The sequence below is a fragment of the Notechis scutatus genome, chromosome 2 (assembly GCF_049901735.1).
Source record: "Notechis scutatus isolate UNSWTSFEM ecotype Mainland chromosome 2, rNotScu1.2, whole genome shotgun sequence".
Lineage (NCBI taxonomy): Eukaryota > Metazoa > Chordata > Lepidosauria > Squamata > Elapidae > Notechis > Notechis scutatus.
Window position 1 is genome coordinate 101878543 of NC_142010.1, and position 25926 is coordinate 101904468.

The window sequence follows — 25926 nt, forward strand, 5'->3', positions numbered from 1 at the left end:
AATATAGTATCTGCATAGACAGAAAACGTATGCTTATTTGAGTCTCTGTTGTTTATACAGTGAGTGAATCTTTCATATTCAACAAACAGTAAGCCGTGTGTAGCCAAATCACTCCAGGAGACAGTTGTGATGCTGCTTCCAATCTCTGCAATGTGATTTCTGAACCTCTCTCAGGGCACATGGCATGACTGCATGTCGGAGCTCTTCTACACTGCTTGCTAACTATTGAATGGAGATGCTCCCACTATCCTATGTAGAGGATGTAAATGGACAATACTTCTTTAAACTTATCCATGCCAATGCAGAGATAGCTTCTATTTGTCTGCTCTACTTCTCCAATTTGGGCTGTCATTTTCTTTGGGTGCAAGCAAGAGAAGCAGGGACTGGGAGGGAGAATTGGGGAAGTGGTTTGCAGTCCTCTGAGCACCAAGAAGATTCACTTCCTTCTATGCTTTACTATATGAGAGTGGCAGAAATTGAGTGGTCAGCCATTTCTTTCTAGTAAAGGATTGCTGGAGATTTATTCTTCTTGGTGCCAGGAGGAGTGTTACTGAAGGAGCTGTTCTTCTCTACCGGTAGCCCTTGCTTACTTGTTTGTTCAGCAATGGTTTGAAGTTACAATGGTGCTGTCCCTCAGTCATATGATCACTATCAGTACATTATATCCTGTACTTGACTATTGTTTCCTGCCCCAACCCACCCACCCACCCCCGACCCCAGAGAGAAAAGGATTACAAGAGAGCAAGCAGGCACACAATGGGGTACACATTGAAAGCAACGTGCTGGCACTGGCAACCACTACTGCACTCTGCAACATTCCCCAATGTGTGCCTGCTTACTCTCTTATAATCCCTTCCTCTCCAATGAATATAGATATAAATATTAAATCTCTTCTGGCTAATTATCGCAGCATCATTGCAGTGAACATTCCAGATTGCAGCAGGGTGGGGGAAAGTACAATCATAGTCATGTGCAGAGGTCTCATTCTTGTGGCCCACAGGCCAATTGCGGCCCGCAGGATGATATCCTGTGGCCCCCACCGTGATATGAAAGTATAATATTAGTGCGTTCTCCATGCGTCGCTAGCTGGCTAAACACTTCTATGTGCAGCCCAGCCTCACCCAGACTCTGCCTCCAGCGGCCCCCAGGTAAATTGTGTTTGAGAGCCCTGGTCATGTGATCTCCCTCTTAGTGAATGCTTCACTTATTGACAGAGTTGCCAGCCCCAATTGTCACTAAACAAGGACTACTTGTACTTCTCTGCCCCAAGAAGCAAGTGGAGATGAAGCAGGGAAGAAAAACTCCTTTGTATCAGTTTTCGAATTCCACAGAATGGAAACTCCACTCCATGTAACTGAAGAACAACAGAAGTTCCACAGACCTTCTGCTATTGGTGCCAATCACTAAAAGAGGCTTTTCCTGCTCCTCATGTCTCCTATGAACAGAATCCATATTCTGCTTCATTGCCAAGGTAGAAATCCAGGTATATTTTTATGTTGGCCTATTTTCTTCTTGCCGCCTGTGTAGCAGAAAAGCACTTTAATGCTGCCAAGTGGAGGTGTCCATGATTCCCGGAAAAGATACTGATACTGCGTGGCACTGGGTTTTCCAATCAACATTGGCAGTTGGCTTGAAAGGTGCCCAGTTCTGTGAACTCATTCTGACATGCACAAAGCAGACACTTTAATACTGAAGCAATACTAGACATCATATTCCAGTGTAGCCCTTAGGAGGCTGTGTTAACCAGTGCATTAGGATGATCTCCGGATTTTCAGAGGAAGGTTTTAAGAACTTTGTAGAAGTTCTGAGCTAAAAAGAGGAAGAGTGACTGCTCATGCCCATTTCATTTCCTCAGAAAAAGTTTGGGAGAACTTTAGACTATAATAAATAGCTGAAAGTCCCACAGCTTCCAAAGACTGAGAAAAATGTCATCACCACAGGGTATCTATAAGAGATGCGAGGAACCCGAGGAACAGGGGAAGAACCCAAGGAAGATATTTGAAACAGCAGGTAATTGCCAGCTCTAGCTGGATTCAGAAATTTTGACGTATTGCCTCTGGGGGGAGAGTTTCCAGACATTCAGAGCCAAATGGAAAGAAGCTTAGAACGGCAGCACAAACTCCCTCCAGCTATTTAAGAACTTATTCATGAAAATGATTGCCAATTTGGTATAGAACACCACAACTTCTTCAATAATATGAATTCTTATACTTATGGTGTCTGACAATAAGCCTCACTCACCATGATGAGACTTACTAATGATTGGATTTGTGCAAAATTGGACTATAAAGAGGGGAAAAATTGCAAAGGTGCATTCTATGGGAAATGAACAGGTATCTGAGAAGAACGAGAATACTCTTTCCATTTTCACTTATTTCCAAACATTTAAACATTCCATCCACCTAGCAATTTAAAGGAATGAGGGAAGAATTCTAGCTGCTTGAGGTACATGCTTATTGAGAGTAACTGTTCTTTGCTGATACGGAGCGATATGAGCTGCTGTAACTCTGTTTCTCGTGGTTTTGCATATGAGGAAACTCTGATTTAATGGTCTTCTAAGGCAGTGGCCCCCAATCTTTTGGGGTACCAGGGACCAGTTCCATGGAGAGAGGGTTTCCCACCAACCAGAAGGGGCATGGTTTTGCATGCTACCTGCATCCCACGGATGGGACTTTACTTGTTTGTGCGGCTCGGTTTCTGGCATGTTGTGGCCCAGTGCCGGTCCACGGACTGGGGATTGGGGACCCCTATTCTAAGGTACACGGGGAGGATCCTCTGTCTTGAGCTGTGAGAAAATCAACAGTCAACTCTAGCTAACACTGAGGTTGACGGATCAATGATCTAACATGATAAAAGGCCTATAGTCCTAACCTGAACCTGAAGACAAAACTTAATCTCTTTACATTTATGTTCCAATGTTGGATCTGCATTTCTGTCAGCAAGGAGATAGCAACCAAATTTTCTTAAACATTGCTTTTCATTAAATGTTGCCAAGCATAAATTAGGCAACCATCTCTCTGGGATGGTTTAATTTGTATTCTTGTACTGGGAAGAGGGATGGAGTTGATGACCTCAATTGACTTTTCTAGTTCAATAATTCTATGAAATAAGACTTCTAAGCTTATCCTTATAAAGTAGGCACAAATAATGTGAACCCACATGGTTGCAGTTCCTTCAATTAACCATGGTTAAACAACCATAGTTTGTTTACTAACTAGGTCAGTATTCTGTAAGAAACATGTACCCGAGTTTCCCTTAGAGAATATCAACTATCACACCAACAGAAGTTAACTGTTCAAAGAACAAGCCTTTTCCCTTTTTAATGTGCTGCTTCTGAACTCTGCGTTGGTAAGGTGGATCACAGTAATCTCAGTTCAGATAGTTGGCCCCACCCTAAGGCAGCTTTCTATGCACTTCTGTTCCACTGTAGAAAGCATCTTGAGCCTGAAGCCGTATGATCTTTGTTGTGTAATGTTTGAGAGGACAATCAGTTTGTTCCCTTTCTCTGGGTCATACCAAAGACAGCTGCTTCCTGCTTCCATCAGTCTGTGATCAATTGGTCAAAACCATTTTTGTTGGATCAGCAAGATTCATAATGATTCAGAACACAAGGCATTCATATGTGTTCTGGAACTGAGACAAGATGACTGAATCTAATTCATGTACTTTAAGACTTCTCATGAGGTTTAAAACAGTTTAGCTATAATAGGTTTCCTGCAAGGAATTCTAGGAACTGATGAGGTTAAAAATGGCATCCTAGCCATTATCTTACTGCTTTTTTTGCTGAGAAACCTTCTCTGTGTAACTCAGCTGAAAGTAGATATCATCATTTCCCTCTAAAGTCACATAGATCAGATGAAGAAAAGAGCCTAATGTGGTACTTGAGAGATCAAAGAATTAATCTTTCCCTTGCCTATTTTACCTCACAGATAAAATGGTTTGGTACATAGACTGATTTTTAAAAAAATACTTCAAAAATACAAAAAATATTTCTAAAAATGTATTCAAAATTTAACATGGGAGGTACATAATACAAATGATGTTGCTTTTAAAAGATTCAAGGGAAAACTAGCACTTTCTTAGTAGACATTAATAACTTTTTAAATCAACACCTTTAAATAATATTGGTGAGAGTATGACAGTTAATGGGAACTGACAGATTATTGCTATAGTATAAACACTCGTAGCCTGCTTGCCCCCAATTTCATTTCTCAGGGTTCTGTGCAGAAAGAGAGACTATGAGCACAAGACAGAAACCATGGCAAAAACTCCTTTGTAACACGGAAATGATCTCTAAGGTTCAGACAGAGGGACACCTAAAGGTGCTTTTTCCAGACAGCAACTGGACTGTCTTCTTTTTTTTTTTCCTTTGAAAACATTTTCCTCAGAACATCCAAACGTCTTGGATTAAAAGTGAAATATTTTCAAAGGGAAAAAAAAAGCCAAGAAAGTCCAGTTGCCTTTTGGAAAAAGCACCTTTGGGGCAACCAATAATCAGGATGATGGAGAATCACATTCAGAGGGGCAATTGAATGTACCTGTGGTAAATGACATGAGCTGGAATAGATACAGAATACACAATATACATCAACTCTTGTTCACTGCAAATAAAGATTTTTTTAAAAAAATTATACTGTAGCTGACTTTCCATTCAAGAGCATATTTTGAAATAAATCGATTTACCATAGCAATTATTGATGGAGTAAATTATTTTTTAGTTTAGAATCTCTCTTTCTCCTTTTGCACAGAAGCCGGGGAAATGAAATTTGGGGATGAGCAGGCTAGGAATATTTGTATTATTACAATGCCATCACTCCTATCAACAATCATATTCTCATCAATATTATTTACCATAGCAGTTATTGATGAAATAATTATTGTAGTTGAAAAAATGAGCCATGGACAAGAGAGAGAGAGAGAGAGAGCATCAAAAGAACTTGTCTGGGACAACTGTGGACATTATGGTAGGATCGGTTTCTTATGGATATTATTATATTGACATTCTGCCTTAGAGGATTACCAGGAAATACAGTGTTAGCCATTGGGTCCATTCAAATTGATGTGTGCTGCATTCAGCTTACTGCAGCATTCATCCAAATAGATGAATGCTACAGTAAGCTGTGGAGAAATAGTAATTTTCTTATTGTGCAGTTATTTAAGAACATTTACTCTGATGTATTGTGTTTCATTTCAAAGGCAGTTTTTCCCTGTGCACATTCTCATCTCTGTCATAGTCCATTTCATATATGTGTTGAAAAAAGTGCCTAATGATTATAAAAGTTTATACCGTGTAGGAAATCAGCTGTATAAAAGCATGTTTTGTTGCTATACAGAAAAGCTAATACAAATATTATTCTAGAATGAATGGGATTTTAGCTAGTGTGTCTGAAACTTTGTAGAGTTTTTCTTCTATAGCAGGGCTGTCAAACTCGTGGCCTGTAGGTCAGATGCATCACGCGCTGGCCACGCCCATGCCCCGTTTAGCGAAGGGGGAAAAGTCACAATATGTCATGAGATGATGCCGTGATGACGCGAGTTTGACATCCCTGTTGTATAGTATTAATATAGAATTCTTATCCTAGTTTTACCACTGTAGGTTTCATAAAACACATGATTTTTGTCTACAGGTAATTTCCTGCCACAAAGCTTCCGAGGTGGTTCAGGAGTATCCCTGCCGATCATTTCTCTTGTGACCATTGCGTCATTTTTGCTATGGATCATCACTGTTGCTGTGATGGCATCAAAATGTATGTCTTCTGAGTCAAAAGCTGGATCATCTATCTCCTTTCTAAAATAGCAGATCTTGGATGTGAAGAGAAAGAAAGAGAATAGGGTACAATTTGGTGCCCTATGTACCAGATTAGTATGGAAGATCAACCTCATAGTATACCTTCAGATGTGTTAAGTCTGCATTTTCCACAATTCCCCCCCAGCTTGGGGAATTTTGGGAGATGAGAGACACCTTTATTAAAAAAAATTCTAGTATCCCAGTTATGTTTTCAATTATATGTACATTTGAAAATAATTTATTTTTAGAGAGTCAAATCACTAAACAGCTCTGGTGGCCTAGAGGTGGAGCTCTCGCCTCACAATCAGGAGGCTATGAGTTTGATCGTAGGTAGAGGGTAATATTTGGAATAGACTCCTGCTTGAGCAGGGGGTTGGACTAGATGACCTCCAAGTGTGCCTTCCAATTCTGTTACTCTATTCTATGAAATATATTGACTAAAAACTATTACTCAGTTTTACATAAGATGTAGCTGTTTTGTCACTGAAATATTTGCACAGATATTATCAGTTATTGCTATCATCTCTGGTTATTAGCCATGCTGACTGGAATTGATTGGATGGAGCCCAACAAAATACCTCACTTCTAATCCAATTTAGTTTGTGTTTGATGAAGTTTGGGGAAGGGAGGAAGAATATTTGCTTTTTGTGACTACTGATCTCAATGTCCTGATTGGAAAAAAAAATACTGTAGGAAATAATGTGGGGTTTTTGCTCAGGACCCAATACTGCCTCTTGATTATGGACATTCTTTTCCTGTCATGCAATTCCCAAATTGAACACTTCACATGAAAGCCTTTATTTAGAACCTCACATCTGGTGGCCAATCACCATCCCTTCTCACATTTTTCTCTATAGATTTTAAAACACTTCACTCCATAAGCTAGCTATTTATTACAGATACTATTGGCCACTCTTTTTAATTAGAAAAGTTGAATACAATTGTATTAAATAAAAACATTGTCCTTTTCATAGTGAGCCTTGTGTCTTCCTCCATGGATGCATCTTATTCATTGACGCCTCAGATTTTTTTAGCTGTCACTCAGATTCTCTTTGCTTGTCACCCTTTCATCTTTACCAAGTATTGTTCCTCCTAATTGTAGAAGGAATACTACCTCCATGCTAGCAAAAGACAATGAAAATCTGAAATATAGACTAGGAAATACCAGTGCTTGAACTGGAGAAATTTGGTCAATAATTGTACCTTTTTATTATAACAAACTTTATGTAAGACAGTGGACTGATAATGTGGAGTACAGATTTATCCTTTAAGAAGACAACAATTTGAAAAATATCAGAAATGTATATTATTTTCTGTTATAGGGTTGAGATCATTCCCCTTTAACTTTCATAGGAAACCACAATCTATTGCTTATAATTAATTGATCACAGGCAGTTACAGGTTTCTTTGTTCTTTCTCCACTCCCACTGCTTCACTTGTCTAGTCTAGGCTGGTCCGATTGCAGTGGTGCTTATAATTAATTGATCACAGGCAGTCCATGCTAATGAGGCTGTTTATCTCTCAAAGTGAAAATCAAACTAATTCATTTCAAGTTGACTAGTCTTGGCCAGGTTAAACATTTCACATAGATTGCAGTGTAATTGGTTTGTCTCACTGAGTAGTGCATACCCAGCTACTGTAAATTATAATAGATGATTTGTGGCTTAGCGTATAATTGTTGTGCTAACCTGGACAGTTATGGTTCATCCAGGAAACCATGGTTTGATGAAATGTCTGAATTCAGTCATCCTATTCCTTCAGATTCTAAGATTTCCAAGGAACTAGAAGAACTGCGTTTGAATCAAACTTTGCTGACTAAAAATGGTAATAATTCCGTGTGTGTGTGTGTGTGTGTGTGTGTGTAAATTACAAAGATCACATTTTAAAAGAATAATAATTGAAACAGCTAACCACTCATATTCATATGCAGAATATGCAGAAATATTTTGTAAGTAACTGCAAAAGTAGACTTACATGAAAGGGGAAAGATGCAAATAAACAGTCTTTTGGGAAAATATCTTTCCTATATTTCACCACCGAGTTCCAGAAAAACAATGAAAAAACATAATACAACCTGTTTTGCTGTAAGCAGTGTAGTCTTGCACAGCCAGAGGGCCTTCAAGATGTATGGATTTCAACAATCAGAATTCCCTAGCCCGTATTCTAGAAATTGTTTCTACAGATCTGGATGGTATTCACTTTAGCAAAGGCTATCTTATGATAGCCAACGAAGTTTCATAGTGATAATAGTAACTACAATACAACTGAAATGCAGCATTTCACAAAGCATTCATATATTTTCCTATTTCTTGGCAAGATATATTGATCAGAAATTAATGATTGTCCTTTTAATGGGTCTGGACAGTGGACATTTCCAATTCTGAATTCATTAAGATGTGTACACATAGTACTTATACAAGCTAACAGTACATTCACGTTGAGATTTCTAGGATAGGCTAGCTTTTCTGTGTATCCATTCTATTCTACTATCATAAGTTTGTTAGGCCTGAACCAGGATCTCCCCAGATATTATTGCTTTTATTGAGAAAAAAAACACCTCCCATAAGCATTCAGTTTCTTGTTTTGATAGCAATAGCAATAGCAATAGCACTTAGAATTACATACCACTTTACAGTGCTATACTGTCCTCTCTAAGCGGTTTACAGAGTCAGCATATTGCCCCCAACAATCTGGGTCCTCATTTTACTGACCTCAGAAGAATGGAAGCCTGGGGGGAGTTGAACTGGCAAAATGCAGGCAGCAGGCAGGCAGCAGAAGTACCCTGCAGTACTGCACTCTAACCATTGCGCCACTGAGGCTCATTACAAAGAACTTAATATCTTTAGAGAAAAAGCTCTGGGTCTTTTGGGAAAATTTTCCAGTGGGGTTGGGTCTATACATTTCTGCTCAAGCTAATCCTGACCACGTAGGGGTTTAAAGTGATAGAGCTGTCTTATAATTTCCAGTAAATCCATATATTGTACATTATCTGCAAAACATTAAACTTTGAACTACTGTAAGTCCCTCAGGCTAATATTCTGTCTTTTTAGGTCTCAATTCAGAGAAGCAGTTGCAGCACCTCCGCTCCGACCATAATTCTTACGGTATGCATTAGCTTCATCTTGTGTCTGATATTTCAACTGAAGTTTCTCGTCGCTTCTTTCCTTCCTTGTGCCAAGCATCCTTGAGTTATTTATTCTTGTTCTCCCAACTATCACAACATATTGTTTTGGCTGCTGGGTAACCATATTTTGTTCAGTGTCTGGGGGAGGGGGTGAAAAATTCAAGATGATGCTGTGACCATACAATCAAAGGCATGTAACCACGACCTTAACCTTTTCTTTTTTTTGGTCTCTTTTATCCTATTGGATGCCTTGGCTGATAAGGAGAAAATGATTAATGGTACCAATTGAATGAATTAAGCAATTTGTCAATGGGAGTTCCTGCCTACTTAGGATGGGGGTTGGGGTGTATCTTTTCTGTGAGAGGAGAAAATTGGCTTATTGGATAAGGTCTGAGACTAGTGTACTTCAAGGATTGCTGGAGGGAGAAGAAAAAGCAATTCATATTTTTAAACTCGGGACATAGAGAAACATCTGGACTGTTGCTCTGAGAAATTTTAAGCAGAACTTACAGTTCTGTTGCTTATTACAGAAGTGGGCTTCCATTGTGGTCTCGACATTTAATTTTAAATCAAACCATTATCCCGTAGCACCTCCTATTTCTTCCTGCATAGTGAAATTTGGAGGTCTTAAAAATGCCTTTTCTTCCAAAGTAGCAATTACAGTTTACTGTGTCTTTTTCTTCTTCTTCAGAATCATCAGTAAATAACACCCTAAAAAAGCTGGAGGAAAGTCACAATAGCCTGAAAAAGAATGGTAAGTGGTTTTTATAGGAAGATATGGGCTTGCTTCTGGTGAGAAAGGAAGATAAGGTGGATACATGAGCTTGCTAATAGGGAATTTTATGAATAAAATTTACTTTGGATTGTTCCAAATTGAGAACTGTGAGTCATTCCTGGCAACATCAGTCTAAGTTCCTAGATCCTGTTCATTGTATCTCTATTGTTTTTTCTTTCTTTCTGAAGGACTCTTCTGACAACTTCCCCTATCAAGGATGGTCCTACATTAAAGTGAAGGATCTGCCTTGGGTAATTGATCAATGGGAGGGGCGAATGGGACACATCAGTATCAACAGTCCACCAATTCCTCTCCTGTCTTGTGTTAGAAAGCAGTTGTGTGAATCTTTCATATAAACAGACATGTTTTCCAGGAACGCTTTTCAAAAAAGCATTTTGGCCAAACATAAGTACTCATATTCTGATCATCAACAAGGAAATGAATGGCATCTTCAGCAGAGTAGGATCCCCTCCCCCGGCAATTCATAAGTTTTCCAGGCCAAAAAGAAAGTAAATATAAAAAATAAAATAAAATAAATAAGTGGAAAACATTCATGAAAGATGGAATAAATTGGTCAAAGGATATTATTTTTTCTGGGTTTCTTAAATAAATATGTGTTTTTATTTAAAATGGCCACAGATTATCAATATATTAATGCTGTTTAACATGTGAAGGAAGCATAAATGAGTTAGCAACCGAATAAACAAGAAACTGTTCAGTGTTAAATGTCTTCTAAATATATTGAAATTAGAGTATTGAAAGTATTGTACTGGTTGAAAGTCCAACAACTTTGGTTTCAGCACAGCTGCAAAAGTCCCAATTGACAAATTACCGCCACAAGCATATACTGCAGAGGTGAATTTAAGGGATAGAATAATGATATTTTCCTCTTTTCCATGCCTACATATAAACATCTGTACATGTAGAAAATGGCATGAGAAAGAAAATATAAAACAAAAACCATTTTTCATGCCTTCCCAGTGTTGATGAGAGGAAGTATATGGAAAGCAATAAGATTATTCAATATCTAAACCAGGAGTTCTCAGACTTTGTGGTACTATAATCTCTGAAAATAAAAAAAGGAACCTCTGTGACTCCCACTTAAATAAAACTAACAAATTCATGGACATTATTTGGGCAAAAATATTTTAAAAATTATTTTTAATCTATATATCAAATAAAACAATGATACAATCTTATAAATTTATAATTTTTTTTACTGAAAATAAATAAACCAAAACCTTATGTTTAACAGGAATTATAAACTTACTTAATTTTGCATAATTGCTAAAATTTATGGAGTGGGAGTTGAGACAGTCACACTAATTTTTCATTACACGTTCATTTTGAATTCATATTGTGTGATTTCAATCAAGACAGTGATTCAATTTTGAATGTGTATGCTATTGGATTTCTGGTCCCAAAGATGGTGCTGGGTCAGAAGCTACTCTGGACTTTTTTTTGACAAGATGGTTTCGGCAAGATGATTTTCCAGCCATAGTGAAAGCAAGTTCTGCCAGATATCCATCTTTGCATTAATGGAAAGATGGAAAATGATATTGCTTGTCATCAAAATCTCAGTGACAGGAAGAATGGCTTTAGACTGATCTTCTCTTGAGTTTGCTATCTGACCTTTATATATGTGTGTGTGAATATAAGGAAAATATTATTTCTTTCTTTGAATTCTCCTCTGCATCAATATATCAATGACTAATCTTCAATCTGGTGCCCATCAGATGTCTTGAGACTGAAATTCTTCAACGACCCTGTCAATAGAACATGATAGGTATAGGGTTTCAACATATCTGAAAGATACAGATTGGGAAAAGTTTTGTTATATCTAGTTTTATTTACATTTAATTGTTTTCCTGTAAATTTGTACTTTTAGTGAATGAAAACATAAAACAGATAGACACTCGAAGTGAAGGAAATGGGAAGGTAGTCATTGAATTAATCAATGCAGTTTATCAGATTAACGGTAAGATACAATTCCTCTGTCTGTCAATTCATTAAGATGTTACTCCTTCAGAGTTAAGCACTCAATCTTGTTGTAATTGAAGCTGTGTTGAAGAAAGCTTGTGTTTGATACTAGGCGGTTGATGTTTGAATTAAACAATACATGTACAAATGAAAGTTCTCCTACAAGTTTTGAACTGTAGCCCAATTTTACCACATGCCTCAAAGCATTGGTTACAGCACTATATATGGTATTATTATGCATCTTCTCTGGCGATTTAAAGGGGATAGATACAAACTAATATATTTGAATCCAAATTCTGATCAGGGCCTCAGTCAAACCACCCATAGAACCTAAGGGAAAATAATAATAATAATCCACCCTGGAATCCCCAAGTCAACTATGGTGGACCAAACTGTAGTTTCTCCCTGACCACATGATGGTAGCAGCATTGGCAAGCTGAAAAGAGAATTATCTAATTATGCAAAAAACTGATGGTGATATCCTCCATTCCCAGATTGCGACTGCTTTGAGATACAAACCAGGTCTAATACATAATCTCGAGTGTGTGTGTTAGGCTCTTGGTGACTTAGGTTAGGACCATGATTGTCCTGGTGGTGAGGAACTCCTGGACCGACCCACACTTCTTGCCATCTGTGGGCAGATAAAAGTCCCAAGAACTATAAGCCATCTGGCAAACAAATCTAACACTTTGGGTAGGGATACTGTTGAGCAACAGGGAGGCCAGTATAGCAGCTAAAACCTTAGAGCCAATGTTTAACCAAGAGGTCTCATATTTGATTATCTGCAGCACAGAATATCTGAAAGCCATTAAGGTGTTTTTTTTTAAAGCTGCAAATACAGTATTGCAGTTTTTACCAATCAGGACCTGGGACTAGTCTTTATTTTCAACACTGTATAGACCAGGAGTGTCAAACTCAAGGCCTGCAGGCTGAATCCCGTCCACGGGGTGCTTAGATCTGGCCCGTGGGCCCACCCTGGAAACAGTGAAGGACCAGCCTGTGGTGCCTCTGCCAGTGAAAATGGAGCTCAGGAGGGTTGTGCGCAACCCACCCGAGCTCCATTTTTAGCCATGACGGCCTCCTGCAGCCCTCTGCCAGCGAAAACAGAGCTCTGGAGGACCGCATGCAGCCTTCCAAAGCTTCATTTTTGCTGGCAGAGGGCTGCAGGAGGATCTCCTCCAGCCACACCCGGGCCATCACAAGTGCCCCCAACACGAGTGATGTTGAGCTGGCCATTGTTTAGATTTACAGACAGGACCAAACTATCACAAGCATTGGTAATATTGGTTTAATTACTAAAAGCAACTAGAATATGTGATTATCTGTCTTTAAATATCTACAACTATTTTATAGCTTCAGGCTGCCAGGTATGTCCAAAAGGTTGGCTGCTGAACAAAGAAAAATGCTACTATTTCCAGATGGGGAGTGAAGCCTGGTCTCAGGCGCAGAGGAGATGTGAGGCTTATGGAGGCCAACTGGTTGTCATTGATGGTTGGAGTGTGGAGGTAATAAGCTGCTCCAGTTTAATAATCAAACATTTTCCATTTCTCAAACTTAAACCACGCACATTGTCTCAAGGAGCACATTTGTGGGAAGGAAACCTCAGCTGTTGAGAATCGAACAGTGGTGCCATGTTGGCTCTCATTTTGAAGCTATTAGAGGTAAGGAGGAAGGAGAAGGGCAAAACTTGCACAAACCTCCTGCTTCAGTAGAGAACAAGGGTCAGAAGTCTCCTTCACATCTGAAAAGATGGTGGAAAGGGATGTGCACTCCAGGAACAGGACTCCATATCCATACACTGCATTTGTCTTCTTGTTCCTCTGGGAGGGAGCTAATCTGAGTGTCTCATGAGAGAGGCTGTTGGGTGGAGGGCTACTGGTCCTTTGCTTGGCTGCTGATAGTCAATACTAATATGCTGGTGATGAAGATAAATGATATGCAGCTCCCCTTTACAGGATACATTTTTACAGTTTCAGGGAAAGGTGGTGACCCCATTCACAAATTCATCTGCATTTCCTGTGTCAGATGACCGAGCACATAGAATAGAATGGAATGGAATGGAAATGGAATGGGAATAGCAATGGCAATAGCAATAGCATTCTTTATTGGCCAAGCCACAAGCCAGCCTCCTGAGTTTGATAAACACAGTTGTGATATGATTTTGTCTGAGTTCGACACTTTGCTAAATAAAACTCAACAAATGGGGAAAAAAGAATAGAATAGAATAGAATAGAATAGAATAGAATAGAATAGAATAGAACAGAACAGAATAGAATAGAATAGAATAGAATAGAATAGAATAGAATAGAATAGAATAGAATAGAATAGAATAGCATTCTTTATTGGCCAAGTGTGATTGGACACACACTAAGTAAATAATTATATTATAATTATGAAGTCCCAAATCCTGCAGAGGCAAATAAAGTATACGGTGTACATTTATTTTATTACATACATGACAATAGAAAGCAGAAGGAAGAACTAGCAAATAAATTAGGTATGCAGGTGGTAGATAAAGTAAAATACCTAGGGATCTGGTTGACTGCTCGATTAAAAAAGATAACTATGATAAGTTAATAAGGCAAATAGTTAAAGATTTAGATAATTGGGTCAAATTGCAGTTATCGCTATTGGGATGTATTTCGATAGTAAAAATGAATATTTTGCCAAAATTGTTGTTCTTGTTTCAAACAGTGCCAGTCAAGTTGGAAAAGATTTTTTTTTTGTAGAATTAAACAAATGTATATCTAAATTTATATGGCAGAGGAAAAAACCCAGAGTGAAATACAAATTATTACAGGATGCCAAGAAAAAAGGAGGATTTGGCCTTCCAGATTTTGAATTATATTATGATGCTGCTATAGTAAACTGGCTTAAGGATTGGGTTAAATTAGAAAATAGAAGGTTATTAGTATTAGAGGTTTTGATCTCCAACTTGGCTGGCACGCCTTCATGTGGGATGAAAAATCTAAACAACATTCATATTTCCAAAGGCACCATGTAAGAAATGTGTTGTTTAATATCTGGGGAAAGATTGAAAAAAACCACTACTACCCAAAGGTTCCATTGTGGCTATCTACACTGAAAGCAGTTACACATCCAAATATATTGGATTATGAAAATATTGTTAGGTATAAAGATTTATTATATGACACTGGAGAGCTTAAAAATAGGAACCAAATACAAATTCAAGGAAAGGAGATAGCATGGTGGCCCTTTGCACAAATACAAACCCATTATAAAAAAGATAGAGAACAATTTGGCTTTAATGTGACTCCACAAGAATTAGATAAAATATGGCTAGGAGAGGAAAAGAAAACAATTAGTAAAACATATAAATATCTTTTGGACTACAAATTAAAAGAAGAAACAGTTACAGAATCTATGATAATTTGGGCTAAAAACATGGGTCATAGTATTGAATTAGATAAGTGGGAACACATTTGGCAAACAAATTACAAATTAACCATGTCAGTCTCGTATAAAGAAAACTTATATAAAATGGTTCATCACTGGCACCTACCTCCTGCGAGACTGGCTAAGATGTTCCCCAACCTACCACCCAACTGTTAGAAATGTAACTATGCACAAGGAACATATTTTCACATGTGGTGGACTTGCCCATGTGCTCAGAAATTTTGGAGAAATATTAGAAATTGGATTTTAAATATAACAAAACAAAATTTAAAACTTGAACCTGAAACCTTTCTGCTAAGTATGATAGATTCAAACATGGAGAAAAAATATCAATATCTAATTTTGCACATCATAACTGCGACCAGAATAACCTATGCACAAAACTGGAAACTGTCTTCCATTTCTTCAGAGGATATGGTAATTAAAAAAAATACATGAATGCACTGAGATGGATAGCCTAACCAAATTGTTAAAAAATAAACAAGATAGTGACTATTATGAAATATGGAACATTTGGCATGAGTGGTTAAAGAAAAGGTAATATTTGATATTTGGATAAGTTATGGAAATGACAGAAGACGTGCATTTAATCACAAACTATATAGAGAAATTAAAACATTAAAAGAATGAAGGAGTTATGGTAACAGGGCAGATCACGTCAATGATAAAGATAAAGAAAAAAAAATTAACCATTGATCAATATATGCTGTAAAATCTATACATACATACATACATACATACATAATTTACATACATTACATGTATTCCAAGCTGATCAGTACTTAAATTTCAAAATTAATTAATTTACGATCTCACTATGTGAAGCTTTAATTGTTGTAGCCCAAAAGAGATTCAGCGGAGCAGTCACTCTCTTCCTCATCAGGCTTCTGAATCAGAAGCCTGATGATGGCAGATGAGACTCTGCAGACTTATAAGCAGTTCGCAAAATGGTGAAAATACTCAATATCACAATAAACATTATCACTTTTTTTTTGTTGTGCTTTAAAGTGACGTTGCATTCATCGCACATCAGGCTTCTGAATCAGAAGGAAAATACCCGAACAAAGCTGAATACCACACATGTAAGTACCCACGAAAACTTAAGAAAACATACATACATACATACATACATACATACATACATACATACATGTTGATTTGTCTGTTTTAAATGTATGTCAAATAAACGTTTTTTCTAGAATAAAATAAAATATTATAAAAAAAGAAAAAAAAGTATCACTGGAAGTATTTCTCCAGTGCCCCAATTACTTTAGGTGGACTATCCTTTTTATATGCCTCCAGATGACTGGAAAGCATTTGGTTGTAAATGATGTAGGACAACAAGTCACAAGTCATTATAAACCTCTGTTAAGGTTCTCAGCTAAGGTAACTAATCATATTTTAGGCTATTCCTCACAACCCAGTTAAAGTACTCTCATTCAGTTCTGAAGTTGACAGAAAACTAGACAAATAATATATTCATTGTTGCCATTATTACTATCTTATTTCTTTATCCTGTATTGTCAAATGATAGTACTAGTAATCCTTGACTTACAGTTGGGCCCAAAATTTCTTCTGCTAGGCAAGGCAATGTTAAGTGAGTTTTGCTCCATTTTACAACCTTCCTTGCCACTGTTGTTAAGTGAATCATTCAATTGTTAAGTTAGTAACATGGCTGCTAAATGAATCTGGCTTCCCCATTGACTTTGCTTATCAGAACATCACAACAGGTGATCACATGATCCTAGACACTGCAACTTTCATAAATATATAAAAGTTGCCAAGTGTCTGAATTGTGGCCATGGGGACTCTGGCACAGTTGTAAGTGTGAAACCTGGCCATACGTTTTTTCAATGCTGTTGTAACTTCAAATGTTTGTGAAACAAATTGCTGTAAGCCAAGGACTGTGTATATCCTGTTTTCAGGTATACATGGTATATTAATCACAACTATTGGTTAACTTCCCGGCTCTGCTCTTCTCATTTCTTGATGTCACCAAATGACAGGAAACACCATTGTGATTGGTACGTGTGTTTTAGAGAACACTAAATCCATTCTTTCAAAACACACTCCCTTCCTTGATATGTGCCCAAACAATAGGGGTACACAGTTTTAAATTATTAAATTTATACTCCTAGTTGCATATAAGCGACTACAAACCAGATAATCTGCAGGTTGCACAAAATTGTTGACCAATTTTGGAAAACGATTGGACAGTTCACAAGATAGAAAATTGGTCTATTCCATGTGGTATACTATAGCTGAACTGTTTAAACGGCCGTATTATTTTTCAGAATTTTCTTACTGCACATACAAAAGGCAAGACATTCTGGATTGGTCTAAGTGATATGCACTCTGAAAACAAGTTCGTTTGGGTAGACAAAAGCACTCCATCATTTACGTAAGTCTCTGCTAAAATGTTTCCTTTTTTTCTCATTTGTTTATAAATACTAGGGAATTTCTATACCAGACTTTCAAACTATGCAATCAGACTGCCTCTGTCAACATACTTTTTAACTGATTGCAGGTAGTCCTCAGCTTACAACCACAATTGAAAAAAATTTGTTGTTAAGCGAGAAATTTGTTAAGTGAGTTTTGCCCCATTTTCTTGTCACATTTGTTAAGTGAATCACTGTAATTGTTAAATTCAGGGGTGGAATTCTACCGGTTCGACAGAGTTCTATAGAACCGGTTGTTATGATTCTGTGCAGCTCAGAGAGCCAGCAAATCATACCTCTGGCTGGCCCCACCCCTCTCCACCAGCCCCTCCCCTTCCCACCCAGTCATTGCTGACTGCGTTCTTCCCTGCTCAGCCACTCCTTAACATTTTTCATTGTTCTATATTTCCCCTCCCAATGTGCTGGGATCCCTCTCACTGTCTTACTGCTTTGCCCAGGAGGCTTCCCTGAGGCCCAGGAGGCAGAAAGAGGTGTAGAGGGGGTTTGCTGTGCTCACCCCCACTCCATTTTTTGCCTTCCTGGGCCTCAGGGAAACCTTCTGGGAGCAAAAACACCCCCAAGGAAGCTTCCCCGAGGCTCTGGAAGCCCAAAAATGGGGGGTATGCTGCAAAAGGAGGAGGAGGAGAAGGAGAAGGAGTAGTAGTAGTAGTACCGTGTTTCTCAGAAAATAAGTCCAGGCCTTATTTTCTTTTGACCTCCGAAAAAATGGCTAGGCAGTCTTTTCAGGGGTGAATTAATTTCTCCCCTCCCCGCGCACCCTCGCCTAGAGCACCCTGTGGGCAGCCATGCCTCGCAACCAGCCACTCCTAATGGCCGATCATGGCGGAGTGCAAAGGGTTCCCTACCCCCTCCAAGCGCCTTTGCTGCAGACCTGGATATGGTGCTGGTTGCAGGCCGGGTCAGCAGGTGGGTGGTGGCGGCATGGATGTCGGCCTCAGCAGGGCACTTTACATTATGAGACCTTCAGCGCCTGCCACCGCTGCTTCCTCCAATGCTGTTGCTTTCCCTTCTGCCCATGCTACTGCGCATTCCTCCACCAGCAGCATTTCAGCCGCTTCTCGGAAAGGGGAGCCACCTCTGTAGCTTCCACAGTTCCCGCCGGCGCTGGTGCTGTTGTTGGAGATGGCTCTAGCGAGAGAGGCGCCAGCGCCAGCAGGAACCATGGAAGCTACTCCCCTGCCCAAGAAGCAGCTGAAACGCTTCCACGGTTCCCGCTGTTGCTGCCCAGGTTGTTGGAGATGGCACTGGCAAGAGAGGCGCCAGCGCCGGCGGGAACCATGGAAGCTACAGAGGTGGCTACCTGCCCAAGAAGCAGCTGAAACGCTGCCTGTGGAGGAATGCGCAGCACTCCAAATGCAGCAGCAGCACGGGCAGAAGGGAAAGCAACAGCGGCAGAGCAAGCAGCAGTGGCAAGCGCCAAAGTTCTCATGATGTAAAGTGCCCTGCCGAGGCTGACATCCTCACCACTACTGCCCGCCCACTGACCAAGCCTGCAACCAGCACCATACCCGAGTCTGCAGCAAAATCACTTGGCGGGGGTAGGGAGCCCTCTGCGCTCCGCCATTATCAGCCATTAGGAGCGGCTGGTGGCGAGGTGTGGCTGCCCACGGGGTGCTCCTAACAGCAAGTCCCCCCCCCATTTTTCTTGTTTTAAAATAGGCCTAAATTTGGGGGGTGGGGCTTAATTTCACCTTATGCCTAGAAAACATGCTGGGACTTTCTACGGGGGATTGTTGGAGAAACATGGTAGTAGTAGTAGTCATGCCTACATAGCCACACCTACAGAACCAGTTGTTTAAAAAGTTGAATCCCAACCTGGTTAAATTAGTTAACAGAGTTGTTAAGAGAATCTAGTTTTCCCATTGACTTTGCTTGTCAGAAGGTCACAAAAGGGGACCACATGACTCTGCAACCATCATACATGTGAGTCAGTTAGCAAGCACTTGAATGTAAATCATGTAACCGTGGGGATGCTACAACAGTTGTGTGAAAAACGGTCATAAGTCACTTTTTTCAGTGACGTAACTTTGAACAGCCACTAAATGAATTGGGTGATTGTGCCTTTATGCAACTAGGGCCCTGTTTTGTGCTGGTTTCATTCATTGATAATGTGCTGGTCACACACACACGCGCATATATCTGTGTGTGTGTGTGGTCTACTGGGTCATCCACTATCATCAGATGGGCCATTTTCTGGCTCTTTCTTCTGCTGTTTCCATCCTGCTGCAAGTTTATTGGAGACCCGTATCTTACACTGATAGGTAAGAATTGCTGCATAGGCATTCATACAGAAAAAATAATAATCACTGTTCCGTGTAGAAGTGTGCCCGCATGGATATCTTTCCCACTTCTGTGCTTTCCGAAGCATTTTCTTCCCACATATTGCTGCAATAATGGAGAATACAGGTAGCTCAGGTTGACTTATTGGATTCTTCATGCTTGTTCACCAATTTATCGGTGCTCGCTAATTAATTTTGCCATTTATATAATCCCTTGAATTTCTAACTGCAGCGCTTGGAATGTAGGAGAACCCAACAATAGTGGACATGGGCAAGACTGTGTAGTGATAAATTCTAATGGCCGATGGGAAGATCGTGAATGTGGAAGAAGTGTGGATGGCTGGATTTGTGAAAAGCCCTGGAAGTGCTAATTGTATCCAGTAAGAGGAAGACTCAACATTCAGCATTCGTAACCCATGTGTATTATTTTGAGCTTTCTTATTTTTATTGTCTTTTATTAGTTTTCTGTATTTTGCTTTACTGAAGACTATCAATATATGGTGCAGCATAACTATTTCGGTAAACAATTCTTTGAATAAACCGAGAGCTCAGCCTAGAACAAGAATGGGCAGGCTTTAGGTGTGCAGGAGCTATTGGGGTTCTTTTTACCAGAACAAGCTACAAAAATAGGAGTTCAGGACTACAGACAAAGAATTGAGGAACAAGTTGTGCTACTGAACAGAGAACTAATGGATTGGCTGTCAGCAGCACAGTTGGAGCTTACACACAAATTATTTCACACATTGACGTTCCCCTCTTACAAGCACTGCTGATTTTAGCAACCTCACAGGGCAACAATTTTTATTAAATTATCATGAGTCACAAACTTCTACTAATTTGCTAGGTAAATTACTTGGAGATCAGCTAATATGCCCAATTTCTGCTCATCCTGTGTAGAAAACATAAAATCGAAGTTGTCTAGTTTAGTAAAGTTTAATCTTTGCTAGCCTAGGAAATTTTAGTTTTCTGTTCTATAGTTTTTCATTTTTCATTGAAGCACTCCTAAAAAGTATCTAAATAATCCCAGATTTTCCAAAATACAGTTTGAAGAATCTCTAGTATGGATTCCCCGGAGTTTCATAAACAAATGCAAAGGGATCTCTCTTGTGATAAAATATTTGTAAATCCTTCGATTAGAATAATGATTTTTCAGCTTAAGAATCCATAGTATTATTTGGCACACTTTCAAAACTCCCTTGAGATTTCAAATTAAAATAACAGATTTCCAAGTGTGTGATTTCAATAGACAGGTACCTAATTGCAATTGTTATCTGTCTTTGCTACTTTCAACAAATCTGGCAGCATCTTGGGAATCAATGTGTGTTACTTTAGGTTTTATGATAGAAGGAGCGTGATATAATTTCACTAAATTTAAAAAAATTAAAATAGGACAAAAGGTTTCATACATACAGAATTCCATCACCTTATAGAACAATATTACCTTCAAAACTGTAAAGCTAATGGACCCAGGTAAAGAAACTCCAGGTCCAGAAACATGAATCTATACATGACACATACATTTGTGATGGTAATCTATCTTCAAAATACAACTGTTACTTAGGAAATAGATGTAACAATGTGCAAAATCACAGGACTGACTGAGTTTAAGGTGAGCACTTGGTACAGAATAATTCATGACACTGAAAATATTTGAGAAGTAGAAGGCATCAGCACAGCAGTTATGGATTCAAATTGGTGCAGAACTTTTTTATCAATTGTATAATGTGCAAATCTACACAATAATAAAATTTAAGAAAAACAAAACACTGATTTGGGCTGTATTTTTGCATTCCCTATATCTCAATGTCAATTTGCTGTGAATTCTTCCCCTTGACCAGGTCCCTTTGGAGTACAGTGCATAATGTCCTAGATAGAAAACTCTCTTTTTAATGATGGTTGGGAATCCAGTAGCGTAGGTTCCTCAATGCAGAGGCTCTGGTGCAATTTTTTCCCCAACCACAGAAACTTCTTATTGAGATTTAATAGCTGACCAGCTGTTGTAAGGCTGATGCAATGAGGATGAATCAGCATGGTTATTGCAGCTTTAAGACTGAGGTTGGAACCATAGGGTTTTACCTCTTTAAGAAGCTGTATATATAAAGGCGGCCATGAGAAGGCGTATCTCTCTCTCCTTGTGTTCTGTCTCCATTTGTGAGTTTTCCATGCAGAGTAAAGAAGATTGATAGATTACTAGGTATTTGCCTACCATGTATATTTATGTATATAGCTGTCTTGTATATAAACCACTGTTAAAAGACAAAGCCTCTGTGTGCTGTGTTTTGCTCCTGGGTTGTCTCACAATAGTAGTCACGCTGCAAATACTCTGACATTCTTTATCTGTGGACTTCAATTCACAAAATTATTAGCAATTACTAGGCTCTATCCTGACTGGAGAATCCCAGGAGTTAAAAGTCTACAGATCTGGAAGTTGTCAAGTTTGAGAAACACTCATCGAGCAGTTGTGTAAGTGGACATGAGGGAAGAATAGCTTGGTTGGATTAGTGAGCTGAGCAAACTGAAAGCTTCCACAACCATCTGGATGCCATTATGGTCCATTGTTACCATATCCTGTTTTAATATCCAGACCTTTTGTTAAAGACTTCATTGACAGATGTTTTTTTTAAATCTTGGAACTTCTTAAACATTAATGTTGTACTATTCCATTGAACTACAACTACAACTCTACAAAAGCTGTAATGGAGAAGAAAGGGGAAGCAGAAACTAGTGGTCTCAGTGGCATCCAGTTTCAACCCATTAGTACCAGTTGATCCAGATCAGAACAACTTTCATAGAAGAACTGAGATTTCTTGGGTACTTTCCCTTCGTTCTCGTGTCCTGAAGACAGTGCAGCTACAGATCGAGGCTGCTCCACATATTGATTCAGAATTTGAACTTCCATGGAGTAGAAATCTGATAGTAATTAATGGGAGGTACAAAGTATAGACGTTTTAAAATAGCCCTTGCTGCTGTGAAAGTTATTAAAAATTCTGGGATTAAATGAACTATTTAATTTAAGGGAGGGAGCATCTCCTTTAAGCTGAGTTAGATTTCACCTCTGCATTTTGCCCTCCAGAGCTGCTGCATCTGCAGTTCCTTTCATTTCAAATTTTCTGCAAGAGATGCAGATTGCTCAGTGCCTCACAAAGGAAGAGCAAAACCCGACAAAGGCAGGATACATACAATCTGCAGATGCATGCAGACAAGAAAATGTCAAAATTGCAGAAGAGGATTTGGTGTGCCTTTCAATGGAATTTTTCCCCCTTCCCTTCACCCTCCAAAAAATTGGATTCAGTTGGTTCCCTCACCCAGTAATTCAGCAAATTAACCTGGAGGTCTTTTGTCTGCAATTACCTGCAACAGTGAAGATTCATTCTGCTTTCCATTGACTGCTACTTGTGCTGGAGCCCCTCTGCCTTCCCCCATTAGCATGTTATATTCTAATGGTGGGTAGAGAAGAAGCACCAGAACCTATTTCAGAGTCTAGGTACAAGGGGAAATAATTGGAATATCTGATTAATTGGAAAGACTATACAGAATCAGAAAAACTATGAAAAACTAGGTCCTTGTCACTCTCCAAAGTCTCTCTTATTTCTTCCTTAAACCTTGAAAGTGAAGCCGGATAGGGATATGATGGAACTGAGATTTTGTAAAATGCTTCTAGGTATAGTTGGAAATTTGGATAGATTTTGGAGGAAGGGTTTCCTTGAAAAAGAAATACATTCTTGGAAGAATTTCTCCCCAGATTACCTGTTAGAGTCTAATTTAATTAAATTACTAATATATTTCCATGCCAATGTTTAGAAATACAGATCTCTCTAAGACACAGATTGAACTTTCTTGGACAAGTGAAACACTTTCTACATAAATCCTCTTTTATACTTTTTCTAATCGTAGTCTACTTATATGCTTATTAAATCATGTCTTATGTTTGATAGGTGATTATGGACAAATAATATAACATTGTCTTCTTTTCCAAGTTGTAAAATATTGTTCTGTCAATGGATGAATATTTATCAATGTATAAAATTCGTGAGTCAGATTGATTAAAACAAAGCCGGTTTATGCGACTTCTGAGACCTTATGAGACCTTTTCTCTTTCTCTTTCCCATTTCAACTTTTTGTCTATTTCCAGAAGTTTTCTCTCTAAGAAACACATAATTTATTAATAGTGTTGATAATTTCCACATTATAGTCTTTGCTAGCTGATTTCATTGACTACGCATAATTGAACACCCAGTAAAAATATATGTTATCTTCATCACTTTCTTCCTACAAAAGTCTTTTGCATTTTATTCAGTAGCTATATGTTGAATTGTTGTTTCTTGAAGATTATGTTTCCCCCCCAAATCTTTCCAGTATGGTTGAGTCCTGGTACAACTGAATCACTCAGATATCAACACCAAATACAGTAGGAATAGCAAAACAGTAAATCATTCCACTTCTATTATACTTATATAACACATAAATAATTAGTTGAAAAGTTCTGTTTTTTTACTTCTGCAACTTCCCTCTTCACAATTCAGTACAGAAATAGATCACTAATCGTTTGAGGAACAAAGCTGTGGAGATACAGCATATGATAAGAGTAGAAAGTTAGCACTCCCCTCTCCTAGAAGAATGAAATATTCTAGGAAATATTAAAAAGGCAGAATATTTCCCCTAAAAGAGAAATAACAATCTTAAAGGGAACAGAAACAAAAGACTGCAGCTCTCTGCCCCAGCAGATATTTTGGTGCCAGCTTATCTACAAGACAAAAGACTGGGCCAATCTATCTACAAAACAAAAGGCCTCAGCTCCAGGATGATGGGATTATCCTTCAGGGCAAAGCCAGTAAAAGTCCCAGGACTCATTGTGTTATATATTTGCATACTTACCTATGATAGGTTGGTCCGTGGCGGCGGGAGATTTGAAGAGCCGTCATTGGCCACGAGCCGCGAGCAGCCGGCTATAAAAAAGGCTGCCGTGGTTTCTCCGCATGCGATTACTAGAAAGAAAATAAAAAGGGAAAAAGTCAACTGGGTCTCGAGTCTCTTTTCCCACAACGCAACACATTGTGTGTAATTTTAAAAATACCAAATAGCCTAGATTGCACACTGGCTAACTTCAATTTGGCCTCATAAAAGAAAGAGCTAGGGCAGGTTCAAGAAACAACCCTTGAAATGGTCAGCCTGTAGTTATTTAAAGGAAAACCATGGCTTTGAAGAATTTTGGGGGTTGTGCTTGCTTGAAACCTGATTGAAAGCCCACAGAAAGTGACATCAAACATCTGAAAAAAAGTTGGCATAGAAAATTGGATACTGTAAATTTCTTTCCAGAACTTTTGCCCTGGCTGCCAGACCTTCATGGTTGAAAATTCTCCTTTTGGGAGCCACTGAAGGATCTTTTTTTGCTGCCTCTATCAAAGCCTTTCCCTTTGCATCAGAAAAATTAAAAGCACCCATCAAGTCTCCCTGATCTGATCAATTTTTAATCTTTTGCCAATAACGTATGTCCCACCCAAATATTTTGGCAAAAAGGGGGGGATTGTAGAAAGTTAGCGTCTACCCCTTTCTTAGAAGAATGAATATTCTAGGAAATATTAAAAAGGCAGAATATTTCCCCTAAAAGAGAAATAACAATCTTAAAGGAAACAGAAACAAAAGACCCCAGCTCCCTGCCCCCAGCAGATATTTTGGTGTCACCTTATCTACAAAAGACTGGGCCAATGTATCTACAAAAAAAAAAAAGACCTCAGCTCCAGGATTATGGGATTATCGTTCAGGGCAAAGCCATTTAGCCACAATAGGAAATTGCCCTTCATTGCATCACCCAGCAAGATTCAACCAAGCTTGGGACACAGACAACTTCAGCTATGACTGTATAACCCCATGGGAGTCTGACAACCAATAGGATGCATTTCTTGCAAGGCCCAAGAGAGGGTATAAATGTATCTCATTCTCTACTCCAGGGGTCCCCAACCACTGGGCCGTGGACCTGGACCGGTCCGTGGAACATTTCCTACCGGGCCGCTGGTTTGCTGGGCGCCGCCATCTTGTTTGACGAGAAAGTGCTTCCGGGTGAGTTTTTCCGGTTGGAAAGCGGCGTTTGGGTCCTGAAGGAATCC

At 38.9% G+C, this 25926-nt stretch overlaps 1 protein-coding gene across 3 annotated transcripts; it reads left to right on the top strand.

Moving 5' to 3' along the window:
• Nucleotides 1-1817: 1817 nt before the first annotated feature.
• On the top strand, nucleotides 1818-21586 carry LOC113418192 (low affinity immunoglobulin epsilon Fc receptor). 3 transcript variants are annotated; one of them, XM_026676939.2, is made up of 9 exons: nucleotides 1822-2010; nucleotides 5628-5747; nucleotides 7550-7612; nucleotides 8839-8892; nucleotides 9604-9666; nucleotides 11576-11665; nucleotides 13021-13172; nucleotides 17379-17485; nucleotides 20055-21586. In XM_026676939.2, exons 1-9 carry the CDS (start codon nucleotides 1926-1928, stop codon nucleotides 20191-20193), a joined length of 873 nt encoding a protein of 290 aa, XP_026532724.2. In that variant the 5' UTR covers nucleotides 1822-1925; the 3' UTR covers nucleotides 20194-21586. The 3 variants fall into 3 exon arrangements, with proteins under 3 accessions (XP_087811738.1, XP_087811739.1, XP_026532724.2); XM_087955612.1 differs by lacking the exon at nucleotides 5628-5747 and having other exon boundaries at nucleotides 1818-2010; XM_087955613.1 differs by lacking the exons at nucleotides 5628-5747; nucleotides 7550-7612 and having other exon boundaries at nucleotides 1820-2010.
• The last annotated feature ends 4340 nt before the right edge of the window (nucleotides 21587-25926 follow it).

Coding starts and splice junctions, on each gene's coding strand:
- LOC113418192 (XM_026676939.2), top strand. CDS start 1,926: ATGTCATCACCACAGGGTATCTATAAGAGATGCGAGGAACCCGAGGAA. Junction 7,613..8,838: donor AACTTTGCTGACTAAAAATG/GTAATAATTCCG, acceptor CTGTCTTTTTAG/GTCTCAATTCAGAGAAGCAG. Junction 8,893..9,603: donor CTCCGACCATAATTCTTACG/GTATGCATTAGC, acceptor CTTCTTCTTCAG/AATCATCAGTAAATAACACC.